Source organism: Leptodactylus fuscus, chromosome 2 (genome assembly GCF_031893055.1).
Source record: "Leptodactylus fuscus isolate aLepFus1 chromosome 2, aLepFus1.hap2, whole genome shotgun sequence".
In the NCBI taxonomy this organism is placed as follows: domain Eukaryota; kingdom Metazoa; phylum Chordata; class Amphibia; order Anura; family Leptodactylidae; genus Leptodactylus; species Leptodactylus fuscus.
The window spans coordinates 238408339-238432087 of record NC_134266.1 but is presented as its reverse complement, the minus strand read 5'-3'; the positions used below and the strand labels follow the sequence as shown (position 1 = coordinate 238432087).

At 42.4% G+C, this 23749-nt stretch overlaps 1 protein-coding gene across 2 annotated transcripts in view; it reads right to left on the bottom strand.

Annotated features, from left to right (window-relative positions):
• Positions 1 to 982: 982 nt before the first annotated feature.
• LOC142195851 (phosphatidylinositol 3,4,5-trisphosphate 3-phosphatase TPTE2-like) overlaps positions 983 to 23749 on the bottom strand; it is a 41517-nt gene continuing 18750 nt past the window's right edge. For both annotated transcript variants that reach the window (XM_075265916.1, XM_075265919.1), the window contains exons 5-19: positions 21781 to 21942; positions 21428 to 21547; positions 20404 to 20503; positions 18477 to 18540; positions 16972 to 17036; positions 15922 to 15982; positions 15234 to 15315; positions 13471 to 13559; positions 12914 to 12975; positions 11464 to 11544; positions 9099 to 9204; positions 5911 to 6008; positions 5342 to 5437; positions 2281 to 2351; positions 983 to 1480 (exon numbers count right to left, since the gene is read on the bottom strand). In XM_075265916.1, the coding sequence (XP_075122017.1) occupies positions 1381 to 1480; positions 2281 to 2351; positions 5342 to 5437; positions 5911 to 6008; positions 9099 to 9204; positions 11464 to 11544; positions 12914 to 12975; positions 13471 to 13559; positions 15234 to 15315; positions 15922 to 15982; positions 16972 to 17036; positions 18477 to 18540; positions 20404 to 20503; positions 21428 to 21547; positions 21781 to 21942 (1357 nt within the window). In that variant the 3' untranslated portion in view covers positions 983 to 1380. The remainder of the gene's footprint in view (positions 1481 to 2280; positions 2352 to 5341; positions 5438 to 5910; positions 6009 to 9098; positions 9205 to 11463; positions 11545 to 12913; positions 12976 to 13470; positions 13560 to 15233; positions 15316 to 15921; positions 15983 to 16971; positions 17037 to 18476; positions 18541 to 20403; positions 20504 to 21427; positions 21548 to 21780; positions 21943 to 23749) is intronic.

The window sequence follows — 23749 nt, the reverse complement described above, 5'->3', positions numbered from 1 at the left end:
ATTCTTTATGACAATCCAAGTATTTGTAAGGGACATTGCCACATGAACATCTTCATTAATGCAAAATAAATAAAGTCACATAAAAAAGATTCAAAAGATCAGCAAAAATGATGAAAATGAGTAAAAACAATCTATTCTTTAGAGCTATATTGGGTGGATGGTTTAGGCTGGATTTAGGTTTTTTTCTACAGTGGTTTTTGCTTTTCTTTATTTTTTATTTTTGGTAATAATAGAAAAAAAAATTCCTGTAATTTTTGCCACAAGAAAATAAAGTAAAACACAAATTCAGCTCTTCACATGTGACAACCATGGTTAGTATAGAATAATTGCAGATATAATTGCACCCCCATACTGCTTCCAGATCCCCTCTTCACTGGAGGAGATGTGCTTCCGACCAGAGGCGTACCCTGACGCTCCAGGGCCCAAAAGCAAAATCTGTAACGAGGTCCCATTCCTACATTGTGCCAATTAGAATAGTGGCATAGGGTCCCCCTGGGTTTATGGCCTTGTAGCACCTGCTATTACTTCTAACCCCAAGAAGCCACACTGCTTTTTCTGCACCCACTTTTTAAAAGAGTGGGCTGATTGGGACAGGAACCAAGGTCAGACAGCATGGGGACTCTGGCCGTCATATTTAATATACAGACCAGAGAAGTGGCCTTGAACCTAGTCCAGTTCAGATTTCAGATCTGGCAACTAGGTCCTGCCTTGGTGCACCAGAATTATGTGGGCAAAGTATTTTAATAATTCTGGTGCATCTCACTCCAACGGGACAATGGGTTAAAGAGGATCTTTCATGTCCTCGGAGATGGGCGATATATATACGGGTAGAAAGCTGACAGTGTGCTGAATTAAGCTTCGGTATGTGCTGTGATGGCGGAGATATTGGTACTATAAGTTTCAACACTGATGTCTCTACACTGTCAGTAGGTCAGGTCTTACAGCCGAGCGTCATCACTGGGTGGTAAGAAATACCCCCCATTACAGTACTCTTCCATAGCCTTGTAATGAAGGCAGGAGGGGGGACATTCCTCACATCCCAGTAATGTTGCTTGGCCGTAAGCCCCATCCTTCTGACAGTGGAAGGATATCGGTTCCAAAACTAACAGCACGGATGCATAGCGGCAAAGCTGACAGAGTGGTATATAATACCACCAAACCCCAAGGAAACTTAACTTAACTTACTACATTAAAAAGTCAACATATCTCACATGCATATATCTGTATAATATTCGCATTATATACTGTACATATTAACAACTGTATAAAAAGTTTAGAATATAAAAAAGAACAAAACAATATGGCACATTGGCGCTTCAGATTCTTCAGTACATATCACAGTGAGGTGCAGATCTCTCGGACAAGGGCTCCGGCAATTTGTCAAGACTCAAAGTTTACTTCAACCGCAAACTGATCACTGTAGAGTTTTCCAGATTTCTCTTTGTGAGGATTGTCCAATTCATTTTTAGAAAGGTAAAGCCTAAAAAAGGGTAAAAATAAAGCATATAGAACATGTGCTAAGACAGACAATATGACTTTACGTAAAGGGGTTAGAAACGGAATGGACAATAATATCGCAACTGGCGTTTCTGCGCCTCCTTCTTTCATGCAAACCAAAGTGTGATACATGTAATACCATTTGATATAATTGAATATCATTTGGACCAGTTTACTAGAATGAATGATCACTAAGATCTATGCTAGTTTGTAGCTGGCGAAGATTTCAGCACAGGCACATGGCCTAGTAGAGGAGCTATCGCGTGTATGAAGAGGCGTGCGCCTTGTCTTCAGCCAGTGTCGGGGATCCGATGCATGGAGATCAATATGCCAGTCTTCAGAAATATGCCCCTAAATGTATGATCATTGGGGGTCCAACCAAAAACAGGAATGATGGTCCTCGACATCCCTGTTGAAATGGAGCGGTAGTGCACATGGGATAGATGGGACTCGCTTGTGCACTACTCGTGCATTCACACAGTGGAGAGCAGATAATGCTTAATGCAGAATAACCCAATTGAATGCAGTTTCTTTATAATATCGGCCAGCAGACTACAGATCACTGTTTATGGCAGCCCGCAGTCTGAAGGCAGAAAAGACAGAGCCATTTTAATTTTTCAGCTGCTCACTGTGTATTATAAGCCTAAAACGCCATTTTTGGTGTTTTCTCCAATTCTTGCACTTGCGCTAGATCTGTAGCTGCCCCATTGGCCCATGCTCCCATTGAAATCGTGTGGGGACAGACAATCGATTTAATGTACTACAGCACAATGGATTCCTTACCTGTTATTTTCTACAAATGATGTATTGAACCAGAAGTAAAACGGACAGTCATCGTAGCCTTTAGGTAGACCCTAAAGGAAAGAGAGCATACATCAATAACCTTCTGGACATAATGTAACCCTGCAGGATACAGCCATCAGTAATGGGCACAACATTTGATAGGCGGCCAGCAACGATTCTGTAGACCCAGTCGTTACAGTGGAAACCTCTGCTGTGCCCAGGGGTGTAGATATAGGATGGCCAGCCATAGCAGTTACCACTAGGCCCTTCTGCCACATTACATATACCACTATTGGAAGTGACATGAGGTAGATAGATAGATAGATAGATAGATAGATAGATAGATAGATAGATAGATAGATAGATAGATAGATATTACAGGAATTTCAAGTTACACCTCTGGCTATGTCCACAAAGATATTCGCAGATATATAGTACCCATGTACAATCCTTAAGCCTAGGTTCATAGTACTTACTGTTTTCTAATTTTATTGTAATAAGATTGGTTTATAGTACTATAAGTATATCCAGGCATTTCTGTTAACAGTAGAGGTCACGTAAATATAACTAGTGCCAAGACCAGTAAGGGCGGGTTCACATCTGCGCCCGTGTGCGCTTTAAGCAATCCTGCTGGGTTTCCATCTTCTGCCTTGAGAAACTGTACAGGGGACGGAAAAAGTGAGCGCCCGTGAGCGTTTTGTACCTATCCACGGCGAAACAGTTTTTCTTTTTTAATTGGACACAAAGTTCTGCATGTCCGTCTTTGTGTTCTGTTAAAAAAAACGGTTTCGGACAGGTACAAAACGCTCACAGGCGCTCACTTTTCAAACCCATTCACTTGAATGGGTTTGAAAACTGACTGCCGGGTTTTTGTCCCCTGTCCAGTGTCTCGGGGCAGAAGACGGAAACCCAGCTGGATTGCTTAAAGCGCGCACGGGCGCAGATGTGAACCCCCCCTGATAAGAGACATTGCCCTTAAAACAGGTTCTCCCATTTTAGCAAAGGATAGGGGATAAGTGGCAGATTGGTAGAGGACCAACCAATGGGGACCTCACTGTTCTGAAGGAGTAGAGGTTGAAGAAGTGTGCCCCGCTTCATTCATTTCAGTGGGACCACCCCTGGCTATCTCTGGAGATCCCATTGAAATGAATGGAGTGAGGGCTCTCGTGTCCAATCACCTCTCTACTCAGAACAGGAAGGTTTCCGTTTTTCGGTTCCATATAGGGAGCCGAAAAAAAGGAATTCAAGCTGCTTAAAAAGCGGCTACCCGTGGAAACCCGTGGACTCCATTGACTGCTAGGTTTCTGCCAGGCTTCCACCAGAAAAATGCACTGAGAAAAACCCTGCTGGCAGAACTTTTCTCCATATTTTTCAAGCGGATTCGGGGACGGAAACCCTGAATGGAATCCAGGCACTGATGTGACCCTATTCTTAAACAGATTCATGTACAATGCTTATATATGACAGCCAATAAGTTTCCAAAGTTGCAAAAAACTGCTTGACCCTATAGATGCCATTTACTATTATACATGTGTCACAATGGCCAGCTGCTTTTAACCATTTGTAAAATATAAAATGTGGTCAAATCTTGTCCGACAACTTAGCATTACAGAGGAATTTCATTAACTAAAAATACATCTCCAGATCTGTTTTGTATACCGCAGTATGGAGACGCCACATATACAATACACTAAAGTCATGTTTTGGATTTACATCTTTCCTCAAAAGTCAATCGTCAAAAACCTTGACAAATCCAGAATAGACCGAGTTGTGCAGCAGACGCTTAAGGTGAATCTTCATCCAATATAGAAACAATTTTCAGTAAATACAGGTTATATAGCAAAAACATAGAAAAAAAAGTCTTATCCAAACAAGCATGGCCCAGTGACCTGAGATAGTGAGTAGTAGGTAGTAGTAACTTGTTCACCATCTGCTTTGGTCAGTAGATTCTAGTTTTCCATTCTGTTATATAACATCTACGATATGTAAAGTCGATATATTTCTTATTTTATGTTTCTTGGGAACCCTTCTAGAAAGCTATATATGAATCAGTGGCGAAACTACCGGGGTAGCGGCTGCCACAGGGCCTGGGACATTAGGGGCCCGGCGACAGCCGCTACCCCTGTGTTTTTTTGTTTTTTTTAATAGGCCGTAGCCAGTAATGGGCCCTACTTACTTACCGATCCTGGCAGGGGCCGGGATCGGTAAGTAACGCCGCAGGCCCCACAAGCACTATTATACTCGGGGGTCTTTTCGGACCCCGAGTATAATGATCGGAGGCCCCGGAGAGGTAACAGAACATAAAAAACTTTGTTATTTACCTCTCCGCGCTCCGGGCATGCTTGGCGCCTACTTGCGTGATGTCACATGACCGGGCCTGCGTCCTTATGCGTCGCGACGCAGGCTACCCCGGTCACATGACATCCCGGCCGTCATTGAAGATAGCCGACAGCGCCGGAGAATGCAGCGGAGCCGGGAAATAGGTAAGTAACAGTGTATTTTTACTTTTTATCGCCCCGGGTCACCGATTATTATACTCTGGGGTCTGAAAAGACCCCAGAGTATAATAATTGTTTATGGGTGTTCATTATGGGGCAAAATACTGTGTGCAGGGGCCACTATGGAGAATAATACTGTGTGCAGGGGCCACTATGGGGGATAATACTGTATGCAGGGGCCACATGGGGCATAACACTGTGTGCAGGGGCCACTATGGGGTACAATACAGTGTGCAGGGGCCACTATGGAGTATAATACTGTGTGCAGGGGCCACTATGGGGTACAATACAGTGTGCAGGGGCCACTATGGAGTATAATACTGTGTGCAGGGGCCACTATGGGGTACAATACAGTGTGCAGGGGCCACTATGCAGTATAATACTGTGTGCAGGGGTCACTGTGGGGCATTATAGTGTGGGGGAGGGGGCAGTGGTCAGTTGGTCCAGACCTTCGGTGTCAGTCGGGGAGGGGGATGTCAAAAGTTCGCCACGGGGCCCCGCCATTCCTAGTTATGCCACTGATATGAATATAATATATACATGCATACTGTGCATATACTTACAGCATTAGATTCAAATCTGACTTTGACATCTCCGGAGATGAAGGGACAATCTTCTAAGCTGATGACCACCGAATTGTTTCCAGCATCAAAAAACAGCTATGGTTCAAGAAAAAAACCATAGAAGGGGCATCTTAATATACAGACATAGTCTACATAGTCACAGCACTTCAGCATCTTGTACTTGTCTCCACTCCGTAGTCTTGCTCTGCTCTTTAGTCTATTGTGTATCACGCCGCTGCTCTCCACCCTATGGCTTATCTCTACCCTTCATACTGCTATTCATCATACGAGGGTGTCCTGCCAGCTGCCAGGGGGCAGATGAATTTTATTATGCCCGATCCTTTTGGAAGATTAGCCACCACCAGAGATGTCTGACACCAGCTTACTCCTTTCTCCCTATCCAGAAAACATGCACACCTGTCCAAGCCAAGCATGCATGTGTTTAGGGATCATAAGGAATTGCTAATAGCTGCACCTATTTAACGTGTATAGTAAACTATATTCTTGCACTGCACTGTAACCTACCATCACTCACAATCCCATGTATCATTACTCCATCTCATACATACCTTGCACCTTTCTTGAGTCTCACAAACGCACTGGAATACTAATTCCTTCTTAACTATTATCTGGACCTTCATATCGCTCCCATTGCTTCTTCCTATTCCTATAATAAAAATAAATATTTTAGTACACATTGACCAAAACCAAGCATCATGCTTGGTCAAGTTTCGGTGGTTTGGTTCAAAGATTTGTTTCGGGTTGAATAAGTCATAAATTGGCTGAAAACATTGTGTATGACACTGTCAAGGCTCCCAGGACTCTAGCTAGCCCACTTCTTGACAAACACGGCTAAAGTTATGTCAAAGTGACAATGATATGTATGTGTATGGAAAAACGAATGATAGGCCATGGATACCAAGTCCGTGTTTACCATACACTGCACTGCCATGATCCTGTTTTTGGAAAGATGCTTGTGGGTACTTATCGTGGGCGTCGGGCCCCTACTGTATAATACAGTAGGGACCCTGTCGGTACGGCAGCCACTCGGCTCCTAAGCGGTCACCATATTTAAATACCCATATTTGCCGTACTATCACGGCAGATGTCAGGATGGGGTTAAGACCAGTTGCCATAAGGTATCCCATAATGAGAGTAGATACCGCAGCAACATAGCATTAGAGGTGGACGAGTGACAAATACAGAATTTCAAGAATTTGGCCTGCCAACTGGAAAAGCTGGAATATCTTCTGAAATGGAAAGGATTCTCTGATCTTGAGCGCTTGGGAGCCAGAAGAGGACCCGGATTATCCTGCCAGTTATCCTTTTGGGAAATGCTACATAGTAATGGCAGAGTGACAATTTACAGAGTTTCAAGAAAAGTTTGCCTTCTAAATGAGAACACTTGAGAGGCAGAAGAGAACCTGGACTGTCCTGCCCATTATCCCTTTATGGGAGCAAATACCACAACAACATAGTGTTGATAGAATGACCATTGACAAAATTTGAAGAAAAATGTAATTATGGTCTGTAAATGTTTCCTGTAAAATATATATGGAAGAATATATATGCAGTTGTGCCTGTTGCTGACACGTTTGGTGGACTGAGCCTCCTGAAAGGGCTTCAGAAGGTGACAAGCTTCCTTTATGAAGCTCCAATGGAGGATTTTAAAATAAAACATTGTACATGAAGTTTGCTGCATGCAGTAGTCTTTCAAACCCTTCTACTGCCTTCTACAACCAGATGGTCCAGCATGTAGCACTGTGCCACGCCATTTTGCTTCATCATACAGCCTTGAAATGAAGGCGGGAGAGTGGAAGCATTGGCTTTTTCTGGTGAAGTTGGGGGCAAGAAATGGTCAAGTGGGGAGGAACTGGAGGAGGTGGAAGGGTCCCACCTTGTATTGAAACTGGGCCTGTATCCACGGACTGGTGTCAGTACTACCACCTTTTCTTTCTGCATTTAAGAACTGTGGCTGTTGCCACTCAAAACTATGACCCCATGGGCCATGAAAGCTATGTATTGTCCCTGCACATAATTGCTGCTCCATGTGCTGATGGTGGCCTGCACTTTTTTCCACATAGACATATCCAAGGAGAGGCCGATATGGTGATATCATGGCAGCTAGATATTCTCCATGAAGACAAGCAAGCCATCAGTTGGTGAAATACAGTGGAATTCACTAAGTGGTACAGCAGCAATTACACTGCCAGTAACATGGCCAGGTATGAGTTAAAGTCGCAGACCAGACCAATTCACTTATGGATAATTGACTATTAGCATGGGAGAGTAGCAGACGGAAATGATGATGATGATAATGACCATGACCATATGCTAGGTGTGGATGTGGCCTGCCTACAAATAAGATCATGGGGAGAAGGAGTAGAATGGTCTTGCTCACTTTGCTTTTCAGTGCCAGTTCTATTTTGCCAAATCCAAATGAGCTGGTGACACCATTTCATGTAAGTAAAAAGACATCTAATTCCAACATGAATATCTGCATGGCCATAGCTAATTTTCTCTTTGCAGATCTCGCACCTTGCCATAGATTTGTCATTTGGTAGTGTACAAAAAATTTCCTGTACAGGAGATGACCACAAAAAGCTGCTGCTGCCAACAACAGACGCGGTGGAAATGTGTCTGCCAGTGCCACCATCACCATCACCCGTGCTTGCCTTTGACCTACCCCAGGCAGGTTTTTTGGTTGTTGTAGATGCACATCGGATGGCATTGTTACTATTGCAGTTACTAACACCCTCTTCCACTGACGTCACCCTGTCACCTTGACCCGGTTTCCAGATCTTATCTGTAATAGAATCATCATCATCGGATTCAGTAATTTCATCATCTTCCCTGCTTTTTTTACTCATGATGGCAATTAGATCCTTCTGTGCCTTTACAGTGCCCCTACCAGTACTAACTGTATCACCACCATCAATCTTGTCTTCCTCCTCTTCCTCTTATACATCCAAAAAAAAACTGCCTCTTCTCATCCAACTCATCAAGAAGAGGAAGAAAAGGAAGACTTGGACTATGGGGAATATCAGTGTCAGTGAAGATGAAGAAGACATGGTTGACGGTGCTGAAAGGCAGAACCCTGACTCAACAGTTGTGTTTCTCTGCTGTCACATCTCATATTCTGCCTTGACTGAAATGAGTGAGAAAAATAATCCAAATCAGTCCATGATCATGTGATATACAGTCCATGATCATGTGATGAACACACAGGTGCACCTATGTGTCCATCACATGACCATGAACTGTATACTACATACATGCATACATGCTACTGTACACTACATGCCCGTGGACTGTATATCACATGACCAAGGACTGATTTTTATCCACTGGAAATAAGCAGGATAAATGACAGCAAACAGAGATCTAGAAAACCACAAGGAATTGATATTGGTCTGATAGTGGACAACCCCTGTAAAGATCTTCATTGCTTGGCCACAAAAGAGAGCAGTTGTAAAGAGTGTCTCTAGCTCTGGAGGACCTGTCCTGTCTTGCATTACAAAGGCAACTCATTGATTTGAAAGGGCATGGTGTAGTTTAATTTCCCCTGTGGTGCTGCAAGTAAATGTAATGCTTATTGCCAGGTTTCCTACAGATTACAGATGATAACTGGAGTTTATTATATAAGGACCTTTCTAATAAGTAGGACCAGCAATTTGGGGACAACTGACCCCCTTTAACTGATGTATCAAGCTAGTTGTCATATTGTTATCAATTGTCTTATATTCAATCCAGGTACCTTGAATGGAGTGGATTCTTATGCTTCGGATCCTGAGAGATTTCTCTGGTGGCATCTGTAACCCGTACTTGTTCTTCAGAATTTCATAATAACATACGTATCTGCTCTAAAATACCACAGAACAAAGACAGGTCAGATCTCGACATTCATATGAAAAGTAGCACTGAAACGTTTACACTTAGTTTGGTCAGTATAACATCCTTGCTCATCCGGGCTTCAGCGCCATCCTCCGGTGACATGCTGTGGCGCAGGACGTGGAGCCGGCTGTGATTCCATGTTTTGAGTTCTTCTTGTATTATCTGAACACTTTCCTATTCTCTCACCTTGGTTTCCCTCTGCTTCTCAAATAGTTAATCTTAGCCTTACCTGTGTGATTGACAGCCTTTCTTCCTATCAAGTCTGGGAGGGTTCTTCCTTCCTATTTATTGTTTGCTTCTGTTCACTGTGGCACTTGCTATTGCATTGTACGTGCTGACTATCTACTATTTGCTGTTTTTTATCTCTATACATATTCCTGACCTCTGGCTTTACTTTTGACTGTTCTCTTGGATTTCTATTCTGTACTGCACTGCTCATCTGGTATCGACCCCCTGGCTATCTGACCTCCCTTTTGTTGGAGAGCCACTCCTGACCACTTCCAACCCAAGAGTATAATAGGCATACCTCCCAACTTTTGAAGAACCGAAAGAGGGACAAAATGTGCGGCGCGCATAGCGCGCCACGGCAAATTTAGCCCCACCCACTTTTGTGTTGACTCCACCCACTCGTTAATTTTTCATGTGCCCGCACACAGTATAATCCTCCTACAGTCACCCGTAAATTATATGTCCCCCCTCTATCTCTCCCCCAGTTTCATATACACCCTTCATCTGCCCCCAGTTTCATGTCCCTCTTCCATCTCTGCCCCAGATTCATGTCCCACATCTCTGCCCCCAGATTCATGTCCCTCCATCTCTGCCCCCAGATTCATGTCCCACATCTCTGCCCCCAGATTCCTGTCCCTCCATCTCTGCCCCCAGATTCATGTCCCTCCATCTCTGCCCCCAAATTCATGTCCTCTCCATCTCTGCCCCCAGATTCATGTCCCCCATCTCTGCCCTCAGATTCATGTCCTCTCCATCTCTGCCCCCAGATTCATGTCCCCCATCTCTGCCCCAATGTCATGCCGTCCTCTCCTTCATCTGCCCCCAGATTCACGTTCCACCTCCACATTAAACTTACCTTCTCCTCTGCTCCCTCGCCGCTCTCTGCCCGCCGACACATGCGGCTGAAGGAAGGAGCTGACACAGGTCAGCTCCTTGCTTCGCCGCTGCCCGCCTCTCTCCCTGACACATGTGGCTGAAGCTGCTCGCGTGCTCGCTTCGCCGCTGCGTCTCTCTCTCGCTGACACATGCGGCTGAAGCGAGGAGCTAACCTGTGTCAGCTCCTCGCTTCGCTGCTGCCGCAGGCTCCTGGCTTGTACATCGTGTCTACAAGCCAGGAGCCGGCGGCAGCAGTGAAGGGAGGAGCTGACACAGGTCAGCTCCTCGCTTCAGCCGCATGTGTCAGCGAGAGAGAGACGCAGCGGCGAAGCGAGCAAGCGAGCAGCTTCAGCCGCATGTGTCAAGGAGAGAGGCGGGCAGCGACGAAGTGAGGAGCTGACCTGTGTCAGCTCCTTCCTTCAGCCGCATGTGTGTTCAACTCAGATCTGCGTCCTCTGGACGCAGATCTGAGTTGAAATCGGGACATACCTCCCTCCAACCGGGACCGCGGGACATGTCACCCAAATCGTGACTGTCCCGCGGAAATCGGGACGGTTGGGAGGTATGTAATAGGCCTCCTCTACGGGTGATGTCACATGCCCAGGGTCACCAGTGAAGCCTGTGATTGTACCTCAGAGATGACCCCGGGCACATGAAGAGTGCCCACACTATAATAATTTCACTTCTGGTTCGCTTCGTCCAAACCCGAAATTGAATGGATTTTTAGAGGTTCGCCCATCTCTAGATCTTATCTTCTGAATTCCTTGGTATAAACACGGAACTGCCAATACAATTCACAGGGTTTCTTAGCCCCAAGAGCATTACCATATATTTGGAAATGTTGAACTGTAGTTTCCAACCTTCTTCTAGTAAAGCTAGATGTTTTTCCATGTTAAAAACCCCTCGAGGAGTAACAAACCTATGACACCCTTTTGTGTCATTGGTAAACAAGCACAACTTACCTACCAAAGTCACACTACATAGAAAGCTTGAGTGACAGATAATGAGCGAAGGAAAAGACACATTGTAAATCTGTCCGTACATGTTTCATAAACAAGATTAAAAAGCCTTTACACTAATAATATAAACCACACCTATAAACTAACTCCAAACAGAAATCTTACCTGGGATGGAGTTTCCACACCTTGGAATTTGGTGCTGACAGATGTATCAGTCCTACGCTCCCCAAAATAATCCAAACTTTCCTAAACAAAAACAAAACATGTCATACAAGACTCCGCCAAAAAGTTCCTAAAAGTTCCTAAAACATATACAGTCTAAAATGATTCAAGAAATTTCCCCACTGTGGGACTATTAAAGGATTATCTTATCTTATCTTAGATGGAAATGGAAACAGAAATGGAACTGTTCTTTTTTCAACACTGGACTCTATGCACAGATACCCATTTGAGGGTTCCATTCCAAATGTAAAGAATGGTCAAAACAAGATGTAAATGGTCTCTAAAGAGGACCTTTCACCACCTCCATGAATTGAGATTCTTAGCATCACTTAACTGTTCCACTGATTCCAGCACAGTTGGAATTTTCTCTCTAGCCCCCACCATTCCAGAGGAACAAGTTCAGTTAGTTTTGGTGCCTGATGTGCTATTTAAAGGGGTTTTCCCATAACCTGCAGCCTGAAGGCTCTGTGCTCTCTTCACTTCCTGGATTTCTCAGCACATTGGTGGGCGGGGTTTCACTTGCTCTGCTATCTGCTATGCATTACCACAGTATGAAGCTGATGTGCAAACTGATGTCGCAGAGCTGGATTTGAGTCAGCTTGCATTACATATAGAGGTAAAGGACTCCTTATCTCAGCCCTTATCAGCCAAATTCAATTAAACCGGCTGATAAGTGGAAAAGCTGAAGATAGACAGCACAGTAATCCCAGAGCTCTCACCTCCCCCCTCCCCTATCTGAGGAGCTCCGTTGCTTGTCAGCCCCTCCCTCCCCCCTGAGAACAGGCAGCGCAGATAAGCCCAGTGGCCATAGAAATGCAGTGTCAACAATGAAGTGAATAAATTAAGATAGCGGCCAAACAAAGCAGTTTTGATAAAGCAATGTATTTAGGAAAAGTCTTAAATCCACATAAAGTAGCAGTATAGATAGGATGCTTTTCATGGGACAACCCCTTTAAGCTCTGTAGTGTCAGGTGGGTTGGTGTCAGGCAGGATGTGGGATTCAGAGCTCCAATCAGAGGCAACCAGTGTCAGAGCTCAGAATCACACCCCTTGTCTGCTCCGGCCTGACACTGCCCTCCTGACAGTACAGAGACTAAGTAGTATATTAGGCACCAAAACTAACTGCACTGACTGCTCAGGAATGGTGGGGGCCAGAGAAAAAATTCCTATTGTGCCAGAATCACCAGAACAGTGCCTATTAAATGATGTAAAGAGCTGGACATGTTAGAGGTAGTGAAAGGTACTCTTTAAGTGTTTCTGATTTGCACAATGCAAGATTACAAAGCAGGTGGGGAGAATTTTCTATAGTACATTCAGTAGCATGTGATACATGACACCTAGTGTGCACACAGTATAACAGTTTGTTCACACTTAACATGATGACTCTACATACCTTTGCACTCTCAAACTGGTCTGAGTCAACAAGATATGTGCAAACCATAGTGCCAGTCCTGCCTATAATGCAGAAGACAATATAATAATAAAGCTAAGGTATACATTACATTAATATGAGAGCTACAGTGTAATATACATTAATATATCCCCCTTCTGATGGAACATCGATAGTATCTACATTGGTATACGGTGTAATGGTACATAGCCACTTGTGTACTAGGCCATATGGTATCTCTATACAGCTCTGTTTGTGTTGAAACAATACAACATTTGATGAAACATACGGAATCTACCGTACTGTACCCTAAGGCTGCATGTATCTTAATAGGTTGTACACAGCTTGGACACAGACATGTGCTTAAGCCCTGTAAAATGTATGTTCTTCTATTTTGTGACCGACAGAAATTTCTTATACACTAAGGCATGGTGGAAACTCTCGTAATCTTTAAAGGTGCAAAGACTAGATATAAAATGCACAAACCATACATAAAAGCCAGTATGAGAGCACATTATAGACACAGTACATAGAATATCACAGATAATGCTACCCCTTACCTTTTCCTCCTTTGCAGTGAATGGCTATAACATTCTTTGGGTCCTGAGCCATCCAAGTGCGTACACTGCGTGTGAACTTCAACATGTCCCTAATATGAAGAAATGTCAATTCAGTTACACGACAGCACCATGTAAGGGTGTTGCATGTTCTCACGTGACAGATTTCAGAAATCTATCCCCTTCATCCTAATGGGGTCATGCCTCCAGCATTTACAGTACAACAAAACAATATGCAGCTTTCTAATATACTTTGTTTCAATTCCTCGCCATGTTTATGCCAATGAATGGGAATATCCTAGTTTTCATCTAGAGTCTGGAAAGTGGTCCTGACTTGCTAAACGTAAGTTCACACCAGTGTTTGAGTCTCTGCAGAAACTGGGTGGACCCCATTACAGTGTATGGGGTCTGCAGGTTTCCAGGTGTAATTACTTTTAAAGCGGGCAGGGTTTCCGTTTTTCGGGCCCAAGCAGATCCAAAGGACAGAATCCCGAATGCTAATGTGAACCTAGCGTAACGCTGTATATATGAAGGCAATCCACTATAGCAGTAGTAGAAATGTCACTCTTGAGATAGATTAGATAGATTAGATAGATAGATTAGATAGATAGATAGATTAGATAGATAGATTAGATAGATAGATAGATAGATAGATAGATAGATAGATAGATAGATAATTGGGCAAACAGACAATCCTATTTATCTATTTGTCTATCAAGCAAAATCCACCAGCATGTAGCAATAAAGACTTTAAAGAGTTTAATTTATTAGGCAAAATGCCCCATGTATTGCCACACACAAGGGCATTTGTCCAGTAGGTGTTTAATAATTTCCCTCTTTATTGTTTCATGTTGGATGACTTTCGTTTGTTTGCTGCTGGCTACAAATACTGAAGTGGAAAATTGAGTGACCGCTATGAAATAAGGCTTGGAATGTATCTGTCTATCTCTGTATCCCATATCTATCTATCTATCTATCTATCTATCTATCTATCTATCTATCCCATATCTATCTATCTATCTCCTATCTATCTATCTATCTATCTATCTATCCCATTATCTATCTATCTATCTATCTATCTATCTATCTATCTATCTATCTATCTATCCCATATCTATCTATCTCCTATCTATCTATCTATCTATCTATCTCCTATCTATCTATCTATCTATCTATCTATCTATCTATCTCCTATCTATCATTCTATCTATCTATCTATCTATCTATCTATCTATCTATCTATCTATCCCATATCTATCAATCTATCTATCTATCTCCTATCTATCTATCTATCTATCTATCTATCTATCTATCTATCTATCTATCTATCTCTCTATCTCTCTATCCATCTATCTATCTATCTATCTATCTATCTATCTATCTATCTATCCCTCTATCTATCTATCTATCTATCTATCTCCTATCTATCTATCTATCTATCTATCTATCTATCTATCTATCCCATATCTATCTATCTATCTATCTATCCCATTATCTATCTATCTATCTATCTATCTATCTATCTATCTATCTATCTATCATCTATCTATCTATCTATCTATCTATCTATCTCCTATCTATCATTCTATCTATCTCCTATCTATCATTCTATCTATCTATCTATCTATCTATCTATCTATCTATCTATCTATCTATCAAGCATAAACTGAAATATAACTGAACATATAGTAGAAAGTTCTAGAACATGTGCTCACATTGTATGTATTTACCTATAACAATCCCTTCCCCTTCCATATTACACTTACTCTAGAGCTGGCACATTGTGATCATCTATAAAGATTCGCTCTACTCTGTAATGGAAGAACTCCGGATCATAGCCCTTTTCACCTGTAAGATAAAATATGAATTCTGGAGATCCGGGTAATGTTTTACCTTTATACCATGCATGGCAGGCCTACTGTATTGTAAATGGTAAATTCTGGTCTTTACCAGTACAGATCACATGTACATGAACTATGTAGGATGTATCTTCTGAAAGGGTTAGTTGAGGTCAGGGCGGCCATCAGGGTAGTACAGATGATGCTTCTGCCAGGATAACATGATGGGGGCTACTTAATGAGGTTAGCCTACAAATATGACTTCATATCAATCTAGACAATGGGACTGTCTTGAACCCTAATCTGAATGGAGCAGAAGTTGGGTAGATGTTTTACCACTTCATTCATTTATATGGGACCATTTTCATCATTGGTGAGCGTCCCAGTAGGCTGATCTTGTGGATAGGGGATAAGTTGCATTGGTGAGCACATTCCAATTATTAGGGTAAACTTGGTTCTCAACATGGTGTCCTTTATTTCACATAAATGAAAATGTATAGGTCCCAACCGATTTCTGCCCCCCTTCCTTCATTGCATGTATTTGAGGAGTGTATTATCTAATTGTGTAATGGTATCTGCCCCCATACACCATAGGATTGTATTGACTGCAACTTACTGCACAGGTTGTAGATCTTGTAATGGTCTTTATGCTTCAAGTCCAAAAATCTTACAACTTCCTAAAGGAAAATGATACGTTCAGACTTTTATTATGAGAGCGATTACATCAAGGACAAGAGAAGACAGAAAAAGGATTTAAGATGGAGGAAACGGACACAATTTACCAGAAAGGAAAAGCATCAAACAGGAAAGAAGAAATATAGTAGAATACCCTAAAGGAGAAATAAAGAGACGAAATGGAATTGAATTACTATTCATATAATGCATTGGAAAGAGGATAAATGGATGTCACAGGTGTATGGGGGTCCCATGTTTAGAACCCACAACTGTACCCACAGCTCTCCTTCTGGTGCACTAGTGTCCTCCATGTATTACATAGATTCTCACTGAACCTTCTGTTCTTCACTGAATTCCCTAAGGACCAGTGGTATCAGCAGAGACTAAGTCAGTTGTAGAATTCCTTGGGTTGTTTAGGTCGACCATGAAACTACAAACTTCTGCTTGTAGTCTGAAGCCCTCACTACTCTTCCATATGGAAAATGCAACTAAAATGGAAAGGATTGTGTTGAGCAACCATTCAGGAAGACAAAAGGAACGTCAAAGGTGATAGAGTTTAGTTTCTAATAACCTTAACCCTCTTTGACATACATTTTATCTTCATGATTGGTGGCAGGACACAATCTACTCAACTTTGGTTGGTTATACCATATCTACTTACCTATCTACCCAACTGGTGGTCCAGGGTACTGAAGGAGGCTACAGCAGACCACCTCCATTCTTCCTGATCTTAGAGCTCAGCGGCATTGCAAGCTGAGCATACCATTTGGCACCTCAACTAAGTTGTGCCACACTAATCTATGAATTGCTTGGAATTTGCCTGCTTAGTATATTTTAGAATTATTTTTGTACTTATTCCAATGAAATTTCCGATCTCTCCCATTGGGATTATAGCAGCTAACAAAGAACATGGAGCATATGTAGTGATAACTACATAACATAACTTAATTGGGAAACACTACATTAAAATATTACGCCAGTAAACACATACCTTTATAGGATTCCGATAAAAGGACTGTTTTCCAGAGGATGGAAATGACATGGCAATTATCCGGTCTATAAAAAATTACATAATAGGTTTAATATATTAAAAGATTGTTTATCAACATAACCCAAATATCAAATCATATTAGAGATTTGGTTTGTCATATTGTAGAGATGGTTTGTCTATTGTTATGCTCTCGATAAAGGTTTAAAGAGTTCCATCCAATTCGAAAACAACTTTCATAGATAAATAGTAAAGATGAGTGAGTACGTACCCATAAGAATGAATGGAAGCGGCCGGGACGCTGACTTTGCCGGCGGCCGGCCGCTTAACCCCCTGCGTGCCGGCTGCGTCCATTCATTCCTATGGGTGCGTGCTATTTGAGACGGGAGATTCGAATAGTACTCGCTCATCTCTAATAAATAGCAAAGGTGAACGTAAAAAAAAATGTAGTATATCTTAATAAAGAAATATGCTTCTTTCTCCACTAATCATGCTGAGTTACTTTTTAAATAGAAGTCTATGGAGAGAAAAGGGGGAGGAAGAGGCTGCTGGAAAAGACACACATAGTGAAAGATCTTTTCTGACATTGCTATCTTTCATCTTAGAACTGTACCATTGCACAGCGTGAGGCAATAAATCAATTAGCAGATTCCTCCTCCCCCTCCATAGACTTCTTTGTGCGAGATGAGTATGCAGATAGAGTCTATATAAAGGAGAGGAGCCTAAGTGGAGAAGGAAACAGATTTCTTTAATAAGATATATTACAAAGTTTCTTATATTCATATGTGCTATTCATTTATGAAAAGTTGGTTTCTAATTTGTGGTTCACTTTAATGTATATTGAGAATTTTCAAAGCATCTCGGGGGTATCAATGTATGTAACACTTACACTCTAGCACTGTGCCTTAGGGGCCTCCATAGGCACGGCAAGTTCTCGCCTTTATAATGAAGATTACTTGGTGTTAATTAGTTGATTTTGCAAAAGAATATGACACATTTATGCCAGAAAATTGGTTGAAATTGGAAGTTTAATCCACCTTAGGCTGCATTCACACAGAGTAACGCCAGGCGTTTTTTGTGTGTGTTTTTGCACATAGCGCCGCGTTTACGCCGCGTAGCGCCGCGTTAACGCCGCGTAAACGCCGCGTAAACGCCGCGCTATTTAGCGGTGGCGTTGCCCGGCGTTAACGCGGCGCTACGCGGCGTAAACGCGGCGCTATGTGCAAAAAACACACAAAAAACGCCTGGCGTTACTCTGTGTGAATGCAGCCTTAGTGTGGTTAGGGTAATCTGTGGGTCTCCTTGGCTTATGGGCCAGATGGAAGCTGCAATCTCAATACCGATACCAGTGCTTATGGGCCCCCTAAGGCTCCTGGGCCCCAGTGCGACTGAACCCTCTGCATCCCCTCAAGTTACACCTCTGTTATCAATCTGGTGCTGTTGATCTGCTGGGACTCAGGATTCATGAATATTATGTATATGCTATGTTCTTTACTTCTGACACCCACCAGTGATATAAGTAAGGTCCAGGTCAAATCCATCCTTCTGATACCGTCTTTTATTTTCAGAGACCTGCAAAAGAATACATTTTACTCTTGAAGCTTCTATCCTGCCCTTCCATGAGCTGATCCTGGTACCAGACGAATTTCATCCGGACCACTGGTACTAATAATGTAATGTTATGTATATAGTGCATACAGTACATATTCTGCAGTGCTGTACAAAAGCTGTATCACATACACATCCAGAATCCAAAATCCCAAAAAAAAGAAGTAGTTCCAAATATCATTTTGTTCAGGTCCTCCATTGTGTTATGTGATCAGAAGTCTGACTTGCTACCTCGTGCACGCTCTTTGGGCAGACTGGAAGTCGATCTCTCTATAGAAGTCTATAAGACTCACATTAACAATTTCATAGACTTGCATAAAGGACCGGACTAATAGTCTGCACAGTAGAGGTTGTCGGAATCCGCAACTCAGACTGCTGATCACATGACACAGTGAGGACCCCGAAGCAGTACTGCAAAGAAGGCTCCCCAGGTGAACAAGTAACAGAACTTTACATTATAAGTTAACTACCAACAGGTTAATAATAAATAATTTGTGGGACTGCTTCCTTAACCTATTAGTGACTGACCCATACACTTTCTACATCAGTCACTGGCAGGCCTTATTCCCAAACAACTGACTTTCTATATCACTTGCATCAGCATAAGGGTCGGTTTCCAGAAGTGTGTGAAGCAGGTGCCCGACTGTGTACTCACAATTTGGCACCTGCTCCTAATACCTGGGATTGTAAAATCTCTGATCCTAGGTTTAGCCCTTTAAATGCCATGCCATGGTCAATAGTGACATTTAAAAAGGACTTTCCACCACCTCCACCAATTCAAGTATAGCATCTATTAATACGAGCAACTTCATTGTAATGTCAGAAGGGCAATGTCAGGCAGGGGCTCTATGTACAGATGGTCTCTAAAGAGGACCTTTCACTACCTCTATGAATTCAGATTCTTAGTATCACTTAACTGTTCCACTAATTCCAGCACAGTTGGAATTTTCTCTCTAGCCCCCACATTCCAGAGGAACAAATACAGTTAGTTTTGGTGCCTGATGTGCTATTAAGTCTCTGTAATGTCAGATTGGTGGTGTCAGGCAGGGGTGTGATTCAGAGCTCCAATCAGAGGCAGCCAGTGTCAAAACTCAGAATCACACCCCTTGTCTGCTCCTGCCTAACACCGCCCTCCTGACAGTACAGAGGCTAAATAACATATCAGGCACCAAAACTAACAGCACTGATTGCTCAGGAATGATGGGCTAGAGAATTTTTTTTTTCAACAGTTCCATAATCCAATGGGTAATGCCTATTAATTGATGAAAAGTGATGGACTTGTTGGAAGTGATGAAGGGTCCTCTTTAAATGGCTCTTGGGGGAGGTCACTTTCTTAGGTTTAAGTTTTATTTAATACACAAGCTAAAATATTAACATATAAATCTCTAATTCCAAGATATTTTCTAAATATTTTTTTAAAAAAATCTAACTATAACACACATACAGAGAAGCGCTACATCCATAGTGACCTGAGCAATACACCTGGACTGGCAGAATTGCCGTTTTTTGTCTGTCGGCCACTGAAAATATATCGTGCAAAATAATGAAAAACCCTTATGTTCCTCTAAATGTCACCAAGAATATCGTCTTGTCTTCCCACAAAAATTAAGCCAGGTGACATAAAAATTATAAAATTCTCCATGCTTTTACAAGCCACCATTTTAGCCAGTTTGTACAAATCAAACCACAACAAGTACTGGTTTATCCAGCCCCAAAACCTTATGAAAGGTTGGAATGAACCCGCTTTGGTTCCAAACTGATTCATTCATCTCTAAGGATGACCATGGAACCAAGTAACATTTCTAGTAACTCAGATCCAAAACTCACCATTCTACGAGTGACCTCTTCAAGCTTTTTTTTCTGAGACGCCAGACGGAATATTCTGATCAAGATAACTATTCTCAGAGCTCGGAAGAAGTTCACCAATCTAGAGGCAGAATTATATATGAATAGTTAATAGATGGATATTGTATAGAGACTTTCTACTGCCCATCCATTTTATGTGTATGGAAGATAATCCACAGATAAGCCACCACCTATAGTTAGTATTTAGAGATGAGCGAACAGTAAAATGTTCGATATTCGATAGTTGTTTCGAGTAGCCCCGCAATATTCGACTACTCGAATCGAATATCGAATCCTATTATAGTCTATGGGGGAAAAATGCTCGTTTCAGGGGTAGGCAACATTCAATCAAATAGAACATACCAAGTCCACGAGTGAGGGTCGGGCTGGATTCTCTGAGAAGTCTTCTCCGTGCAGCGTCCCCGCGGCATCTTCCGGCTCTGAATTCACTCTGCCAGGCACCGGGCCTGGGCAGAGCCGACTGTGCATGTCCGCACTACAAGAAAATGGCCGCTTACAGTCAAAGCGGCCATTTTCTTATAGCGCGGGCATGCGCAGTTGGCTCTGCCCAGGCCTGATGCCTGGCAGAGTGAATTCAGAGCCGGAAGACGTCACAGGGAAGCTGCATGGATAAGACTTCTAAAGGTAGGAGAAGAATCAGCGTTTATTGGCCGACTGTATAGCATTCAGCCAATCAACGCTGGTTCTGCATCGAATTTTTCCATTTGAATGGTGAGTGGTACTCGATCGAGTATGAGTATTTCGAATACCGTAGTATTCGATCGAATACCTACTCGATCGAATACTACTCGCTCATCTCTATTAGTATTATATTGCTAAAAGACCTGACTCTAGGATCACACCTGCACTTGGGGTTCTGATAGATAGATAGATAGATAGATAGATAGATAGAAGATAGATAGATAGATAGATAGATGATAGATAGATAGATAGATAGATAGATAGATAGATAGATAGATAGATATCCTATTACTTCAGATTATACCTGGGAATATTGGTGGCTCCACTGAAATCTGTGAATGCATATATCAGGGTTACTATGAGCGTGACCACCACAATTGCGGCATCAAAGATGTTCAGCTTATCTCTAAAGTACTTCTGAAATCTGTAAGAAAAGCATTGGAAACAACAATGGCATCAGCACATGACACGTCCGTGAGAATTGGATGCTGAACAGAACTGGAGAGAGATGAGCACTGGACAATGAAAGACAGTCTATACGTGATGACAGCGTGCCAGGCACAAGAAGGAAATGTGAGGAAATGGAAAAAGTCACTGGGGACCATCCTATAAATAATTCACAGTGATCTTATAACACCGTTCTGGTTTGTCACATACCCTTCCACGAAAATGTGCAGCAGAACATCTATCAGGAAGAAGATGGAAATAGACAAGGAAATACTGGATATAATAGTTGCTGTTTCTTTGCTTTTGTCCACAACAGAGAGATCCACAATTACAAACACAAGATCCACGAAGATAAGGAGAACCCCAAACACCCTAAAATGAACAAAAGAAAACATTACGGAACGCTCATAACACCAGAGAGACGGCAGAATCCCCATTGTCACCTGTATTGTTTTCATTTGCCCTAGGACCAGCTCCAGGTTTATGTGGGCGATAGAGTTGCAGTGGATCCCCTCATGCCTCAACTTTATATTCATTCGCCCAGTATACTGTGCAACAATAATGTATTTTGGAAATCGCAGCTGGCCAGTGATAGTTTTGGCCAGCTCTTGGCCAAAAATACCAGAGTTGAGTATGATCGGACGGCTTTGGCCGATCATCAACCAACTTGCGTAGACGCACTGCTTCTTTTTGTGATCCTACGAACAATCTCATCGCCGGATGGCCAAATTCTCCAGTTTAGGCCAGTGTAGGTCATAGAGGGTAATCTCATGTTCTAGAGACTACTACATAAACATCAATGCTGCCAACGTTACTGTCCTTTCAATACTGATCATGGAAATCCCTGCTCCACCTAAGTCTACATTTCATCTGTTTTGTAAACTGAAATGTTTCCCTCGCTGGGAAAATGTTGTTTGGTGCAGTCGAAACTGAACAAGGAATAAGGTCAGACTCCTTCGTGGTGTCCGCAGTGAACTCTTGTGTGCAGACATTATTGAATATTGTTGTCTTTTCATCACCTACCCGATAAAACTCACCTAAAAACAGGCAGCAACTAAAAGAATGGTAGGAAAAGTGCAACGAAGATGTCACCGAGTCACACAATTTACATAAAAACTGGTTAATATTCAGACGTTCCATGACCAAAATATTTACAAAACTCCTACCTAAAAGGGCTCTATCAGCAAAATCATGCTGATAGAGCCCCACATATGCGTGAATAGCCTTTAAAAATGCTATTCAGGCACCATAAATGTTATATTAAACTACCCCCCCCCCTGTTTTAAAATAAAACCCTAAAACAGAATGTGATAAACTTACCCATCGTGCACGGCATTCAGGGTCCGCCGTCTTCTTCAGCCACGCCTCCTCTTCCTGCGATGTCCTCGGGTCCCGTCTTACTCGCGAACTGCTATTGATAAAAAATGGTGTGGGCGCATGCGCAGTAGCATGCTGCTTCTACTACGGCTACTGCGCATGCGCCCGCGCCATTTTTTTTATCAATGTTAGTTCGCAAGTAAGACGGGACCTGAGGACATCGCAGGAAGAGGAGGCGTGGCTGAAGAAGACGGCGGACCCTGAATGCCCGCCCACCGTGCACGATGGGTAAGTTTATCACATTCTGTTTTAGGGTTTTATTTTAAAACGGGGGAAGGGGGGGGGTAGTGTAATATAACTTTTACGGTCCCTGAATAGCCTTTTTTAAGGCTATTCACGCATATGTGGGGCTCTATCAGCATGATTTTGCTGATAGAGCCCCTTTAAAGGGTTTGTACAATTTCAGCAAATAAATTCTAATTTTGTAAATTTTTCCAATATATTTTCTGTATCGATTCCTTTTCTAGTTATTTCCTCGCTGTTGGTCATTACTTACAGCAGATATCAATCTTTTATAGTCATGTAATGGACACTTAGGGGCATGACTACTTGTGATACACATCCAGACCAGGTAGCCCTGCAGCGAAATCCATATCCCCATATGAGAATTAAAGGTTGATAACCAGGGGACCACAGTTGTCACATGGCCATTTTTAAAACTGTAGATGTCTATAGGTCTATTTACATCTACGTTTTTTGGGGGGATTTTTTGGCTGACAATAAAACTGACATGCTCTATCCAAATATAGCCACGTGAATGCGCCCATAGACATTCATGGGGTTTAATCCTTTAAGGATGCAG